Source organism: Dermacentor andersoni, chromosome 6 (genome assembly GCF_023375885.2).
Source record: "Dermacentor andersoni chromosome 6, qqDerAnde1_hic_scaffold, whole genome shotgun sequence".
Classification (NCBI taxonomy): domain Eukaryota; kingdom Metazoa; phylum Arthropoda; class Arachnida; order Ixodida; family Ixodidae; genus Dermacentor; species Dermacentor andersoni.
In genome coordinates, this window is record NC_092819.1 from 8,444,686 (window position 1) to 8,460,463 (window position 15,778).

Genomic DNA, 15,778 nt, shown 5'->3' on the forward strand with positions numbered 1-15,778 from the left:
GATATTTCCTGACTTCCATGCGGTATTATAAAAAGATCAAAGGATACCGTCGTGCTTCTGTGCCAAGATGGCACAGTGCAGCATATATGAATCCGTCAGGTCCTGGTGTCGATGAGCGTCAGGAACAGAAATTGCAGTATCAAGCACTTGCAGCTACTTCGAGTCACTTATCAGGTGGCGGGGGCGCTATGGTGACAAGAGATGAAGTCATTGTATTAGACTTGTCCCCGATATGTCCCGACAAGTTTACAGTAGTCCTCGGCTACCTCCAATTCGGTCTGGCGTTGATGTAGAGCTACGACACGGAATGAGTGTCCTTGTTGTGAAATTGCCTAAGGACTTCGCATGACCCGCCAGATTTTAGACAGAGGTTGTCTTGGGTCTAAGGATCCACAGAATGTCCTCCAACGCTGTCTATCTAGCTTGTTTAAATGTCAAAGAACATGTCATTGAGCTCGGCGACTGTTCGAAAGGTCTAAGTGTGACTTTGTCATATTGTGTTGCCATTCCGCGTGGCGACAGATTATACAAAGGGCCTCATATTGTGTGTGAACTGATAATCTGGGCCTCGGTACATTAACTTGTCTGGTTTTGTCCCGCAGGGTAGAAGCAATGATGTCCTCAATTTCAGATGGAGATGTCATGCACTGACAGCCGGTATCGACAGACATCTTAAATAAAATCCAGTCTGTTTGAAATATGCAACGTGAGGCTGAGCAGCGGGACCAGCTAAACAGAATGCAAGTTGGGAGGTAGTCACTATCCCAAGTCTCTACATCTGTCAACCGGCATGCTGAATACAGAAGGCTCCTTGATACATACGTTAGGTCAAGACAACTGCTGTAGGATATGCCACAAACAAGTGTAGGAGACCAGTCATTGAGCACATTTAGTTGCCAACTGCACACAAAGTTGGACATATTTCTGCAACGAGAGTTCATCACAGTGCTACTCCACAGGGGATGGTGTGCATTAGTCACCAATCACAATATGCGGACCATGCAATTCTTGCAGCACAGGCATCAGTCGCAAGTAATCGATCTTCGCTTTTGGATGGACGTCTCCTCCAATCACCGAGAATGTGTGCGATTTGTGCTTTATGGTAAGGCATATGTAATCATTAGTAGTATGCGATGGGACATCATGTCTGAAGTATACCAGATTGTGACGTATACAAACTAACACTTTGCTTGAGGTTTGGTCATTATGAGACCACATCTGGCCATATCCAGAAATGTGGAAAGAAAAATGCATATTAGGCTCACAGATAACAACAACTGCAAATTGGTGCTTAAATGCCCACTGTCGGAAATCCGACAAACGACTACGCAGACCTCAAGCATTTCATGGCACAAGCGATTAATGCATCCATTCTTCCACCATCATCGCCATACTCACTTAGAGAAAAGCCACTGGAAGCAGTTCTAACACTTCCAAGTAGCTGAGCGGCAGCCTCAGTAGCCAGGGTATTTAGGCTGGAAAGAATCCTGTATAATGAGCCCATCAAATTTTTCAGCATACTCTTGATGACAATATCATCCACCTTTCATTCTCTTTATTATGTGTCGGAGCGGTACATAAGGGCGTTCCCGCAGGCCTTCATGGTAATGAAGGCCACTGAGCCTTCTGTGTGTTTGGGGCAGTGCATTTTCGTAGAAGGCACGTGCTTCTTCATTCCTGGTAGGCAAAAGCAGATGAGGAAGTGGTGGAGGCTGGGCTTGAGTTGTCGATTCTTTTATGTGAGGAGCACTGCAGTCCCGCCGGTGTCATGAACAGTGTCTGCGGTGGCAGATAGCTCTTACTGCTTCGATGTGTGTCTTTAACCATCTTCAGAATACTGATTTATCCCTGACCTTTAGACATTCTTTTGACATTGCATCATGGGCACTAGAGCAACTTGAACACTTTGCAGCACCGTTGCAATCAACTTTGTATGAAAGCTGGTTCTCATGCTTCTTGAATTGACACTGGAGCCTTCTTGTGCTTTTGTACAGTATTTGTAATTCGTTGTACACAAATTTGCAGTGTTTCTGATGATTGTACATTAATGATTAGGAGCGGCTTGTGGGCGGTGTTCAAAGAGGAATAGATCAGACTGCTATTCAAACTTCTGCGGAAGGTCGGTTCGAAAGCCACTGCATGCTTTTGTGAGAGTGAAGAATCTACACAATGGGAAGGCTTTCTCGTAATGTTACTTATACTGTCAAAACGCTATTGGAGAAAAGAAGCCCATTGCAGGGAAAAATGAACTTGTTCTTGATAGTATTCACACACCATATGCAGAACAATATGCTCTCCCGAGCAAGAGCTGATGTTCGAAGCATTGCCAAGTCAGCATAAATGCTAGAACATAAATGCTAGAATCAAACAGCTCAAGAGAAGCTCCTAGGTTTTCCCAGCTGCCCTCATTCGAAGGTAATGTGCCCAAGTCGATCAAAGCACGAATTCTGCATTATTTGATTGGGTAATTTCTAGGAGTACTGGATGCCTGTTTTAGCGATACCTCCTGCTGAAGTTTTATTTTTCAAGACACCCAAATGTGCCGAGAATGGTCCAATCTGACCAAAAGTTTAGAGCAGCCTTCATTTCATAGGGTGCATGGCATTGCTCATAAGAGCACTCCGACGGTAATGTTTAAAATGATGTCAGAAAGTTGTCAATTAAATTTATATTTCTGGACCCAGTAAGGAAAAAGCTAAGGCTAAATTCAAGTGCTCTGCATCTTTACACATCTCTCCCTTTCACAGTGATGCCACTTCATGTATTTTGGGCCTTCTCTGCCACACAGCCAACATCACACAAAAGGGCAATATTACTAGCTTCCTGTTGACTACTGCTTTCAAGAAAGTGTGCAAATGTTCATTTTAATGGTATTCTTTCATTGGTAATTTGATTGCCAGCAAAAAATGAAATAAGGAGACAAGAAATATTCACGATTCTTTGAAGCAGAGATGCACTGCATAGAAACACCAGGCATCATGTGGGAAGCAAAGAGGGTGAGAAATAAGATGAGAGAGGTTAAAGGGGCCCTGAAACACTTTTCGAACTAATCAAAGAATGACATCACTATTAAACTACGTCGCCTCGTGAATCTCCTGCTGCAACAATTTTTCGAATCCTTCAAGCACAAGCAAAGTTAGATGAAGTTATCGAATAGATCAGTGGCTTTCTTTCTTCTTTAATTTCGACTAGCGCGCAGTGAGCTACGCAGGGGAAACAGCAAGTCGGCGCAAGGGAGCCATGCCCTGTAGGCCCCGTACAAGGATTGAACACAAAACGGCCCATGGCAGCTGCAGTATCTACGCTACACTTTCAATCTTGGAGGCCACGTGCAGCAGGTACAGCAATGCGCAGCTGTGATTCGAGACCGGTAGTGCAACAATGAAATGTTTTTTCTGTATTTTTGAGGTTGCAGACATATATGTATATATTTTTCATTTATTTAACTTAAATGTGAGATAATTATTTTATTGAGAATGTTCTCACAATCACGAAATCAGCCAAGTGCTGTTGTGGCTCCAGCTGCTTGTGATGCTGCTGCATCACGACCATGAGAAGGAGAGAGCAAGAGATCTTTCACTGCTTTTGACACAAGATTACAAATTACCTCCTACATGCAGTGTGACAATACTTGGCTCACATATTCACAGGAGCCTTGTTAAGAGATTGGCAACGCTTTCTTGCTATGCACAAAAAGCCTCACCAGGTCTAGCCATTTTGAGCTGACAAGCACACTGCATACAATGCACACTAACAATCGTGTCTACCAAGTATTACATTCCTACATGCTGCAGAAAGAGCTTAAATTTCAATCCAAATGCCGCTTGCCCTTCCCTCTTGGGCACTGTGCTCCCAGCCAGAGAGTCAACATAAATCACGCAAGTGTGCTGTTAGGGTTGGCGTCTGACACCACATGGCGAAAGGACCTTCTTCCACCAGGCTTCGTTGAAATGAGGCGCGACTTCTCCTGCGATGGTTGGTGTCCCGCACCTCGCGCAAAAAGAACTTTCTCTCACCCGACCTTCTTCCACCAGGCCTTGTCGAAATAAAGCATGACTTCTTAATTCGCCATGACCGTTTCGAGTGTCTACCTGTCTGCCGGAAGCCCCGCAGTGTACAGCCTCTTTTGTGTGTGTGTGTGCGCGTGCGTGTGTGTGCGTGCGTGCGAGTTTAGAGAGGCCCTTTCCTCAAATTGGACTAGAAGAGAACTTCCACGAACACGCAAAGCGCAGAAGAGGCAGACAGACGTCTACAATTCCGGGAGGCGGGACGATTTCTTCCATTCAGCAGGCTCGGTATAACCAGAGGAGGGGCCCTCTTTCTGTGCCGGTCACGTGACATCGACGGAAGCAAGATCCCGCCCACGATTCTAGAGAGCCTATTTAAGGGGCTCAGAAATGTACTTTTAATCACTTCATGCTCTTCTCATTTTCTTTCATCTACCTTTCAATAAACCGTGCAAGTTTCGCACTAGAAATCGTCTCGCCCTTGCTTGGTCGCCATGGTCTACCGGATGCCTGCAGCCCCCCGACAACGCCATGCTACCCAATAAGTAGACGTCAGTCGAGCTTCGATAGGCAGGCGCCGCTACTTCTCGGCAGCAGTACGATATGCTACCCTAGAGTACGCAACAACGCCTACGTACATGGCAATGCTGTGACGTCGTTCATAGTGACACGCAAATTCAAGAATTATTAAAGGCACCATCAGTTACTTGTTTAATCTGTTGCTTCAATACACGAATTAAAGTTTAGAGAAATAATAAAAAGTGCAAACCGGATACCTGCGTGTTTTTGTTGTACTTTGTACCGTAGCAAGAGAGATGTACAGTCAAACTCACTTATGACAATATTCAAATGCCATGAAAATTCCATTATTATAACTAATAATTGTTAAAACTAGGTTGCATGATAAAATCAAAATAGGGGGATGGCATGGCTGATCTTGGCAAACTATAATGGCGGGGAGGCCAGTGCCCCTCCCCACTACCTTCTTCCATCCGGCTGCTGATTGTGCTCACTCGTTTAACTGCTTCCTGGATGCTCTGATCCCATGTAACAAGCTGTGGCTGTCGGCGTTAAGTACTGACACTGCTATAACTACAAAGAGGGGTCCTGGGTGGCAAGCGATATGCGAGCACCGCTGAGGCAGCGCTTTGGTGGGCCCAAAAGGGGCCTTTTAAAAAATGCGAGGAGGCTGCTATGGCAGCCTGTCAGCTTGATAAATCCAGAAGAAACGCTGAGGCGAGATCGCCACAAGCATCTCGCCACGTACGTCGCATTGCATTGCACGAGAAAACCCTATGCCCGTCAGCCTTGCCAACATCCTTCTCCATGGTATTCAGGTGCTCTACGTACTACAGCGGAAGGTTCCTCGCGAAAACGAAGCCCCAGAGGGACTGAATCATCTGCCGGGTCTCCTGTGAGGACAACGTTGAGGCAGCCTGCCCTATCACGTCATCGCTGTTGCTGTCACTATCCAATGCAAGCACGTTCGCGACGATCGCCTCATTGGTTAAAAGCACTAGTTTCCAAATCTATAGCCATGCACTTTCTTTTGACCGGCAACATGTCATGCATTGCTAATTATCACCAGGCGTGTCAGTCATCTTCCGTTTTGGTGGCGAGTCAAAAGAGGCTGAGAAAACACATGGCCAGGAACGATTTCGATGCAACCAACAAAGACGAACACAGGCGATTACACTGTTTACAGAACTGCGCCGAATGAGGAGCCAGGAAGCAAGATGCGAGCAGTGCAGTTGACACGGTCCATTCGTGTTTCGGAGGGTGGCACGGCATAGAGATATGGGCACAGCCCATTCGTGTTCGGAGAGGTGGAAGGGCGACGGGATAGAGGCGCGCGGAGAAGGCTGGAAAATGAGCACGCAGCAGCCGTTCGAGCAGCGGGCCATCATGCAGTGGCTCGAATTTGTAGTTTTCTTTTTTTTTTCTTTTCAAGGATTTCACATTTCACTACCTTTCGGCTCGGACACCGAGCAGCCAGACTTCACCATTATAACCAATAATGCGGCATTGGGGCATTGTATGCAGTTATTTCACCATACAAAACACACAAAAGTTGACGGTGCAGTAGTTTCTCATTTTTATAACCGATATATTGTTAAAACCAGTATCGTTATAAGTGTGCCCGACTGTACTTCCATTTCTGCTGCTTGTTCCCATGTTGTGTAGTTGGGTGTGGAGGGAGCGAAACCATGTCATTTTCTATAGTGTTCCAGCACATGATCATGCTCTGTGATTTCCTTGCGTCTGCCTCAGTGTTCGTGTAGCACTGACCTATACTATTAGTCAAGGTGTTCTCGTGTACAGCACACAAAATTGTGCACCGCATGAAACGAGACAAATGCAACAGCACGCACACGAGACCGTCAGCAGAAGTGCACCGTGCAGCAAGAAAGCGAGAAAAAAAAAGAAAGAAGAAGGTAGAGCCTGTGACATTTGCATCGTGCAATCCTCCAGCTCCAGTATAGGAGAACGCAAGGAAGAAATTTCACTTGCAGAGGCTAGACAGGGGCAAGTGGTGAGTGTTTGTGTTGGCATTGATGCACGCCTCCTAAAATCATGGTTTCGCAGCACTAAAATATTTCTATCTCTGCTATTAATGAACCAATATGAAAAATTATTGCAGTGGAACACTCCCTAGAGGGCACATAACAACTTCCAGCATATAACCAAAATTTAAAGTAAATTATGGGGTTTTACGTGCTAATACCACAATCTGATTATGAGGCATGCCGTAGGGGGGGACTCTAGATTAATTTTGACCACCTGGGGTTCTTTAATGTGCACCTAAATCTAAGCACATGGGTGATTTGCATTTCGCCCCCATCAAAATATGGCATAATCAGAATTTAGATGTGACCTGGTGAGGGGCCCTTTATGGAGAGCGATTAAGGTAGAGGACAGACATTAAGGATAGAGCTTTCCTTAACACTGTATGGGCATTTGCCAATACAATTTTAAAGGAAATTTACATTGTTCTTTACCAAAGAGTTGGGTGCAGCGTTAGAGACTTGTCAACTGTCCATTATCACTTGGAGAATATTGGAATGCCAGAGACATGGACAGCAGAAACAGTCCTTGCAGAAATATTTCTCAATGCTTTGTTCAACTACAACACAATTTTTTATGTGCTACATGTGTGCTCTCGCCAAAAAAGAGCTACCACACATTAATTATTATTGCTGCCACTGCCTTTACAAGAGCAGTCAAGTTGAACATGGTAATTACAGTAATGTGAGTACTGATTGAATAATGGTGAACTCAGCGCCACACGATAATGCCACCAGCGTTTGCTGCTCATGCCTTTGCTTTAACGGGACACTAAAGGCAAATACTAAGCTGGCGTGGACTGTTTGAATACCATTCCAGAAACCTCCCAATGCTTGCTTCATGCCAAGAAAAGACTTAGTTTACAAGCAAATTCCATATGAAAGGTCCGAATACCTTTATCGCAATTCAAATCTCCCACCACCCAACTGGGGAGTGGTGGCGTTGCATATACCATCACGGCCCTTTGCGCCTTCGGTGAGTAAAACAGCACCCGACAGATGGTGTATGGTTTTTCGAACGAAACACAGATGTGAGGCCATGAAGAATCTGAGCCAAGGCAGAGCAGTGGATTCGCCGCTGCAGCTGCTTTTGGTCAAGGGGCATGGACCATTTGGCCATCCTGCGACAACACATGGAAGTGGAATTCTCTACTACTTGCAGCTTGTGCGAGTTTTGTGAGCCAGCAATACCAGTGCTCTAAGTGATAACGAAACTACTGAAACTTGAAAGCACGGGCGACGCAGTGTCGAGCAAAAATGAAACCTTTTGACCGCCCGCATTGTTGCCAAGGGTACACACATCAACGAGTTCTTTTTCCTAAAAGTAAAATTGAACTGGACAAGTAGCATTTTCTTTCGTGTTATAATGCAATACAGTGATATTTTTATGACCAGGTGTTGAGCACTAGTGACAGAATTTAAATGAGGAGTGCCTTCGTCATCAGGCAAGTACTTGAATGTCTCGGGGGGAGTCTCTAATCGTGCCCTGCATTTACCTCAATTTCTCTATTACTAAGGCTTTGTTCGTAATAATACTGACACCTTAGAGTTTCTTGAGCACTGATCTGTCACTTTAGCTTGACTTAATATTAGCCTTTTTAAGTTCTTCAGTATTTTAGAAACAATACTACATGTATGTACAGACATGTAAATTTCTCTGTTTTTTCCTGGTACAAGACAGATACATGCACCATCCCACACAATGCTACACACACACAGCGTCTTGCCAGTGCTGCACTTTTAAGCAAATGTCCCAAGTCTTGACACGACCCAGTAGAGATGGCCAAATGGCCCAACTTTTGTTTTTTCTTTTCCACTGAATAACAGACAATTAGTCAAATTTCCTTTTTGTAATGCCAGACAAGTCAGTTGTGCATTTTTCTATTTTGCATTCTGTTGTATTGATATAAACATAAAAGCCATTTCGTTTCTGTCTAGGTGCTAGTTATGCTGTATGCTCTAACCATTCACAATAACTAGCTGTACAAGCAGCAAGATCTGGGAGAACTGGAATGTGTTCCTGATTTGTCAGCGCAACAACCAGACTCTGAATAAATCGGTGCTAATCATCCCTGAGCTGTATGGTGCTGTCGTACAAGGTCTTGGTTTTATTTTTTATTTTATTCTCCACTTTGGTGCATCGACTGTGGGGAGCATGCGCGCCCATCTTCCCCCGCGCCGTCGCGTCGAGAGCCGGCATAGACAGGGGAGAGGCGCACTATGCCCTCTCCCGATTCTCCCTCGCTCTCGTGACGCGCGCGCGCCCTTCCTCCCGACTTGCGGGCAGGTAGCTGACGGGCGAGGAGGACATTCCCCTCGCCCAGGTAAAAAGGTACAAAACAGCGCGACCAGGGGAGACCCTCTCTCTTGGGACGCCGACACCTTGGACCGCCTGGACGACAGCACCTGCCGCATCCCGTGAGTGATCTCGTTTGTCTGACCCACCCAGACAACGAGGCAAGCCTTTTACTACTATTACTGAGAGGACGTCCCTCTGCGAGTGTTCGCTATTGCTATTAGCAATAAACGTTGTTACCGTTGACACCGCTGGTTGCTTTATTCGTCCGAACCCGGCGTAGCCGCGATTCCCGCGCTACGGGTTGGGAGTACCACGAAGCGACTGCGTGGGGCTAGATCCGGAGCTCGCCTTCAGCCCTAGCCGCACGCAGAGTGGAACCCCCACACAACATAGTATACAATGTTTGCATTAAAGCTTCAGTTGATAGCGCCTGTGATCGTCTCTCCTTTTTTGTTCATGTCTAGTTGTGCTGACAGATCATGAACTCTATCTGTATTGGTAGCCATGTTAGCCAGCGAACTACTGTGCCTTTCTAGATGTAAATATCGATATAGCAGGACTAAACAAAGACATGTGCAACTTTGTCGATCGTACAGACTGACAGGGTCGGTTGTATCCAGCCAACTTCCCCATCACGACTTTGTCCACTTGAGAGTTGGCAACCTTAAATGAAACCTATAGGAAACTTTTTAGATAGCTGCTGTTGGTAGAACAGGTCATTATCTGTGGAACAGCACTGTCTGTCTTGCACCTGAAGTAAGCAAGTGAGCCAGCATGCCTTTCCAAAGAGGAGTTAAAAATTAAATTAAATTATGGGGTTTTATGTGCCAAAACCACTTTCTGATTATTAGGCACGCCATAGTGGAGGACTCCGGAAATTTCGACCACCTGGGGTTCTTCGACATGCACCTAAATCTAAATACACGGGTGTTTTCGCATTTCGCCCCCATCGAAATGCGGCCGCCGTGGCCGGGATTCGATACTGCGACCTCATGCTCAGCAGCCTAACACCATAGCCACTGAGCAACCACGGCAGGTCCAAAGAGGAGTTGAAAGCAGAGAGCAACAAGGTACAAAATAGGCACCCTGTGCCTACATTTCGCCGCCTAGGTGCCACTGTAATGACAAGAAAGTTGCTGGAAAGAAACTGATATGACAAGCAACTCGTGAATGTGCGCATTCAAACTGACTGGAAGCACAAGGCACTAAATTGTCTGCAAAATGGAAATTGATAAAAGCTCAACTTAAACGTCAGTCAGTAAAGTCACTGGTATACTTTGAACGTCCCAAAGAGATTGCAATGCCAAAGAAAAGCACGAAGTAAACAAGGTACATACAGCAGAACAAACAGCACATGTGTTGCCAGACTTTTTTGAAGAGCCACTTTCTTTCGCAGGGCTTGCTGGCTTTTGATCCGCTTCAGAAAAATCTGTAAAGGAGAACTACAGTTCAGGCAACTACACCAAGCCAGAGGCACCACAAAGCCAGGCTATGCTACCACAGTACGACGTGGTCATCTAATGTAAAGCAATCTCTCAACAAGCAACTTGTGCATATACATGCAAGACAAAAAGAAAAATGACATTGACAGCTTGGTACCTACACAGATAAACTAGATGTCATTTACAATTGAGCAGAGAAGATGAACGGCAAGGTTTCTGTTCCTGAATTTTGTACCCAAACTACAGCACTGATGCGTCAGTATGACACCACGTATTTTTTAAGCATGTTTAGGCTGTTTTTTCTCACGAAGTGGTCTCAAAGCTTATTATAGAGAGTTTATTGCTTTCTTTAGAATGTAGTGCAATCTTTGTTTGTAAAGAATGCAACCTAATCCAAAGCACACACTGTTCAAATCTCACATTACAAAGAGCTAGCATGGGATCCTCAAGCTTGCCTTTCATATTCACTTTTTCTGGTTTAACAAGACTGCCATTCCAAGTATACCTGAAGTGTGATTTAACAATCCAGCCTAACTCAAAAATGCATCTTTATTGCCCCTACAAAGACATTTGATGCTGTTAACCGTGCCCTAAAATAAGAATGCCAGTGAACAGGCACTATTGTCCAGTAAGCTGTTACCAGTGTACCAGGTGAAATAAGATACTCTGACCTTTAGAGTCTTGCGGTAACCTCTCATCCATTGCTTCGGATGTACTGTCACTTGCATTTGATTCCTGCAAATGCATGGGAAGCCAGAGCATAACAACGTTCGATATTCAAGATGGCTTGCAAGATAGCAGCAACACAGTAAAGGGCAGCAGAATTTCGTTCAACTAAATTTGCTTAAGTGGAACTACTACATAAACAAAACAGTGACTTTGCTTGGCCACTCATGGCCCCATGATTACATGCATACAAATAATTATACAATTAAATGTGAGTAAAGTTACCCCTGGCTTCATTGCAGCATATAAAACAGCAGCAGTCCCAACAGCTGTGTGAAAAGGCCACACTAAAGGACTAAGATCTATATCACCAGACCCATTTGATAATTCTAAAGGTAGCTTTCCTGCAAGGCAGTTTGCCAAGCTAATAGTGCCACAGTCATTCTTGCAATCAGCATGTACAAGCACAGTTTGCTTGTCTTATGACATGGAAAACAGATGTGGCTCTCGAGATGAATGCATGCACAAGATACAAGGCCCAGCACATGTAGCTCGCACCTTGTCTTCATTTGAACCCTGACTGGTGTCGCCATTAGTTAGGAAAATATGTAATGCAGAGAAGCGGGGAATAATAAAAATGGTATAATGCCCCATTGTGATGCCAGCCACTTCTCAGTAGCATTTGTATTGCCCAGCTTATTAATACATGTCACCTGTTGCTTATCAAGAAAGGAAGAATAGATTAGCAACTCCACAATGAAAATATGCTCGCTATGGCAATGAGCATCCTCCACGTGAATAATTACATCAAAGTGACGAGAGATAACAAAGATTAAGTGTCTTGTGATTACTAACATGACAGTTGCAATCTGCTGTGCCCCACAGTATTAAACTAACAGGAAATGAAGCTGACAGTCTGCAGTGTTCCTGGAAGCACAGCAGCTGTGCAGAATTCCTGGGCAACTTCTTGCTTATACAGAATAAGTTATGAAGAATGAAGCAGCATAGTGTCTTTTTCTGCATCCCAGTAATATTAAGAGCACTTGATGGATCCGAAGTAAAAGAGTACGAAAGATTTTCCGTGCATATCGCCTCAACAAAACTTCAGATTACCGGTACAATTGTAGCTTTCAAAACAAACGTGACTGGCCAGTCATGTAAACGAAATGCCTGTTGTGGTTTTATGGCCATAAGACCACCAAATGTTCACAAGGCAACTTATTGGAGTCTTGTGTTCCTCAGCCATATATTCATAAAACATAGCTATAGCAGACGTAATAGTTCTGCCAAAACCCGCAAGGTGGAGAGAAGTAATTAATAAGGGGAAATGAGACATCCACCCAAACGTAGCTAAGTGCTACAAAAGGAAATACATACGGATTCCTCGAAAGAAAAGCCTGGCAGTTGAAGAAAAATTCGTCCTAGTCTGGGACTAGAACCCGGAACCACCGCCTTTCCGGGGCAGCCGCACTTTCCTTTCGCTTTTCTTTCAAGGAACCTGTATGGGTTTCCTTTGTAGCACTTGACTATGTTTGGGTGAATGTCTTATTTCCCGTTATTAATTACTTTTATCCACCTTGCGGGTTTCCGCAGAACTATTACGTCAAACGCGTGCCTTTGCCTCGAGTTGTTGACAAATTTGACTTCGCCCTGCCATCTGCTAGCCGCCTGGTTAGCTCAGATGGTAGAGCAAGTGCCCCAGAAAGGCGGTGGTCCAGGGTTCAAGTCCCAGACCAGGACAAATTTTTCTTCAACTGCAAGGCTTTTCTTTCGAGGAACTTGTATGAGCTTCCTGTGTAGCACTTAGATACGTTTGGGTGGATGTCTCATTTCCCCTTTATTAATGGCTATAGCAGACCTGCCAACCTTAAAATGTAAGAAATAATACCGCTGAAGCCAAAATATACTAGAATTCTGTGAAAAATATTAGACATTTTATTAGTGATGACGGACACTGTTTAGACATATTAAAAAATTTACCTGTCTTTCTTGTTAGGGACACTTTTCTATATGCCCATCAGAGAATGATTTGCATGAGAAAACTAGAAATGTTCATGATGTTTATTCGTGAAATATTCATGAAATTGCAGTCAAAATATTGCCTGCCATTTTATTGGTAGCGCTCCTGTCAATAGGTCAGAAGAATTGAGCTGGTTCAAAAAGTGAGGCTCTGAAAAATCGCTTGACACCTATATACTTGCACTCTGTTGAGATTGGTTCAGCCCTAAACAAAACCCATATGAAAAATCTAAGATTATTGGTGTCGATACAACAATCGTAAACAAGCGCTAGAAATATGGCATTTTACAATAAAATAGTAAACGTAGGCAGGTATGCTTAAGGTGTAAGACCGCCAAAAGGCAGCAGGCCAAAGGTCTAGAAAAGCCTTGTCTGCATAGCCTAAACTGATTTTTCGCAACCACATTTGAAGAAGCCAGCACTGAAAGGTCACACTCACTTGCAAGCAGATATCGAATATACGTTCCACACCAATAACATAGGTTATAGAACACATACCCCATCACCTTTTGGTTCCATTCTGGTAGCACCCTTGAAGTCCCCTTTTGCCTGCCCTGACAGTCTTTCAGCTATGGCATGCATAATGGAGAGCTTGGAGACCTTTTTAGACTTCTTTTTCAAAGTTCTGCGTGGAGTAGAGGATGGAGTTGAGTCTTCTGAATTAGTCTCCTTGCTCTTCACGGAGTCTGACCCTTTCCCATCAGGCAGCTGGAAGTCTTCGCTAGGCTCAGAGGGCTCAGTTCTTTCAGTATCCTCATCAGGTGTTGAATCCTGCTGGCTGTCTCCACACTCTAACCCTTCACTGTTACCCTTAGAGCTGTCCTCTGCAACACTAACAACATCCCCTTCAGACGATGGCTTGTCTGTAAGCCTCCCTTCATCCATGGCACTGGCGTCACTCGTACCATTCACAGACTTTGCAGCATCAACTTCTTCACCCATTGCACGCGTGTCGGGACAGCCATTGGTTATGCTACTGTTTTTCAATATCACATCTGACGAGCCTGCACTGTCAGCTTTAGATTCTGCACTGTCATCTGGTTGCTTGCTCGTTCCATCCTTGATGCATTCGTCAACAATTTCACCATTGGGAGTTAAGGCTTCACATATTTCTACATCCATGTTGTCATCTAAAAAGCAAGAGAAACAGAATAGAAAAAAAGACAACAAATGAAAAACACTAAGAAACGATTTGCAATAAAGGTGTGTTCAAAGCTTTTTGACTGTGATAGGGCTTCAGTGGCGTTTTTTTTTTTTTTTTTTAGCAGGTGCATGGCCCGGGAAGGATTACAAAGATGCGAAATTATGACATGCTATTCAAAAAGCTGCACTTACACAATAATTACAATCTCCTTCTCAATCGTCGATTAGCAACTCATGGCTTGCGCAGACCACACATTATGAGAAATATTTGGGCTGAACAAATGTGAACATCAGATGCCCGCGTGCACATATTTTTAAAGAATGAAGACTTGGTTTTCGTGAAACGCACTTTATTTTGTCGAACTGTCAGCCCCTCAAGACCATTGCTTGATGTATTATCACGCCGTGACGTTCACGTTAGGAGTTGTCTTTGAAAGATCAATCGACAGATTAGTGATTCCCAAATCGTCACTTACACGTGCATTAGCGGACACTTGGTTCACAAAAACACGTGCGCGTGGTGTGACACTCAGGTTCGTAGCAAGTCAACATCGTGCATGTCGACTTTACTGCGAATGCACGCGAACAGCGCAGATAGGGGGGAATAAAACGTTTACGAAACTACATTGCGCATTTTCGTCGTTTGCAAAGAGAAAAATGCCTGCAGGGTTTGCGCTAGCACGTGAGAATTTTAGAGCTTGTCGCATATCCGTGCCTCGTTTCTGGTGCTGTGAAGTCGTGCATATAAGCTTGTTCACAACCACGTACCACGTTTTGATTAGGTGCGAGGACAACGGTCTACCGGCCTGCATGCGGAAAGATCACAACTATCATATGCAATTTATTGTTCTTTCGTTTAACTTTACCCTTCTTATAGAAATGATAACTGTATGCACTACTAGGACAAGGAAGAAATAAAAAAATAAAAACAGCGTTCAGAGCTCGCAGCTTACAAAAATGTAGTCGCGAGAGTGCGTCGCTGTCACCGATCACTGCCTCGCGAATTGAATTGTGATCCCGCGCGGAACTCACCGATGCAGCACAGAAGCGATTTTGTCACTGCACACACTTCATTTGTTTCGAGATATCTTTCGGCCGAACACAAACGCGCGAAGTTAGGCCTTTTCACCACACACAGACTTTGTAATCCCGGCACCGGTAAGTTCACATTTTTGTACGCTTCCAGTGGGCTCAGACTCAAAACAAGCGAGTACGGTCCGTTCGTGCAAACAGTCCACAAGTACCACAACTTCGCACACCCCACTAGTGTTTGAACTTTGCCAACCAAATACCCTGTCACTCGCGCACCAACGTGCACGCACAAACAAAGTGCTCGCCAACCGCGTCTTGAAGTTATCAAAATGTTTACTACACGCCATATCCGGTATAGCGGCAGTAGGTGGAGCTAGTTCCGTCGCACTTTGATGACGTAGAAGACTAACGTGTATGACGTCATCACTGACTGAAAGTCAAAATGAACTCGTCAACCACGGACAACAAATTAATTTAGGAAGTATTACTACAGAAATTAAACTATCACAGGACACATATAATACGGAAACTATATTATCACCACACACCTTTCGTGTTTCCGTGGTGCCTACCAGCCTTGACTGCGGGTGCTCAGAGCTTGAGAAA

At 44.6% G+C, this 15,778-nt stretch overlaps 1 protein-coding gene across 2 annotated transcripts in view; it reads right to left on the reverse strand.

The window, feature by feature from the left end:
* Positions 1-15,499, reverse strand: part of woc (zinc finger protein without children) — a 114,467-nt gene extending 98,968 nt beyond the window's left edge. The window contains exons 1-4 of one of the 2 annotated variants that reach the window (XM_050169827.3): positions 15,173-15,499; positions 13,496-14,127; positions 10,984-11,047; positions 10,208-10,299 (exon numbers count right to left, since the gene is read on the reverse strand). In XM_050169827.3, coding sequence (XP_050025784.1) covers positions 10,208-10,299; positions 10,984-11,047; positions 13,496-14,119 — 780 coding nt within the window. In that variant the 5' untranslated portion in view covers positions 14,120-14,127; positions 15,173-15,499. Of the gene's footprint in view, positions 1-10,207; positions 10,300-10,983; positions 11,048-13,495; positions 14,128-15,093 lie in introns of both variants that reach the window. The other variant, XM_055065797.1, reaches the window with a different exon arrangement.
* Between the last annotated feature and the right edge of the window lie 279 nt (positions 15,500-15,778).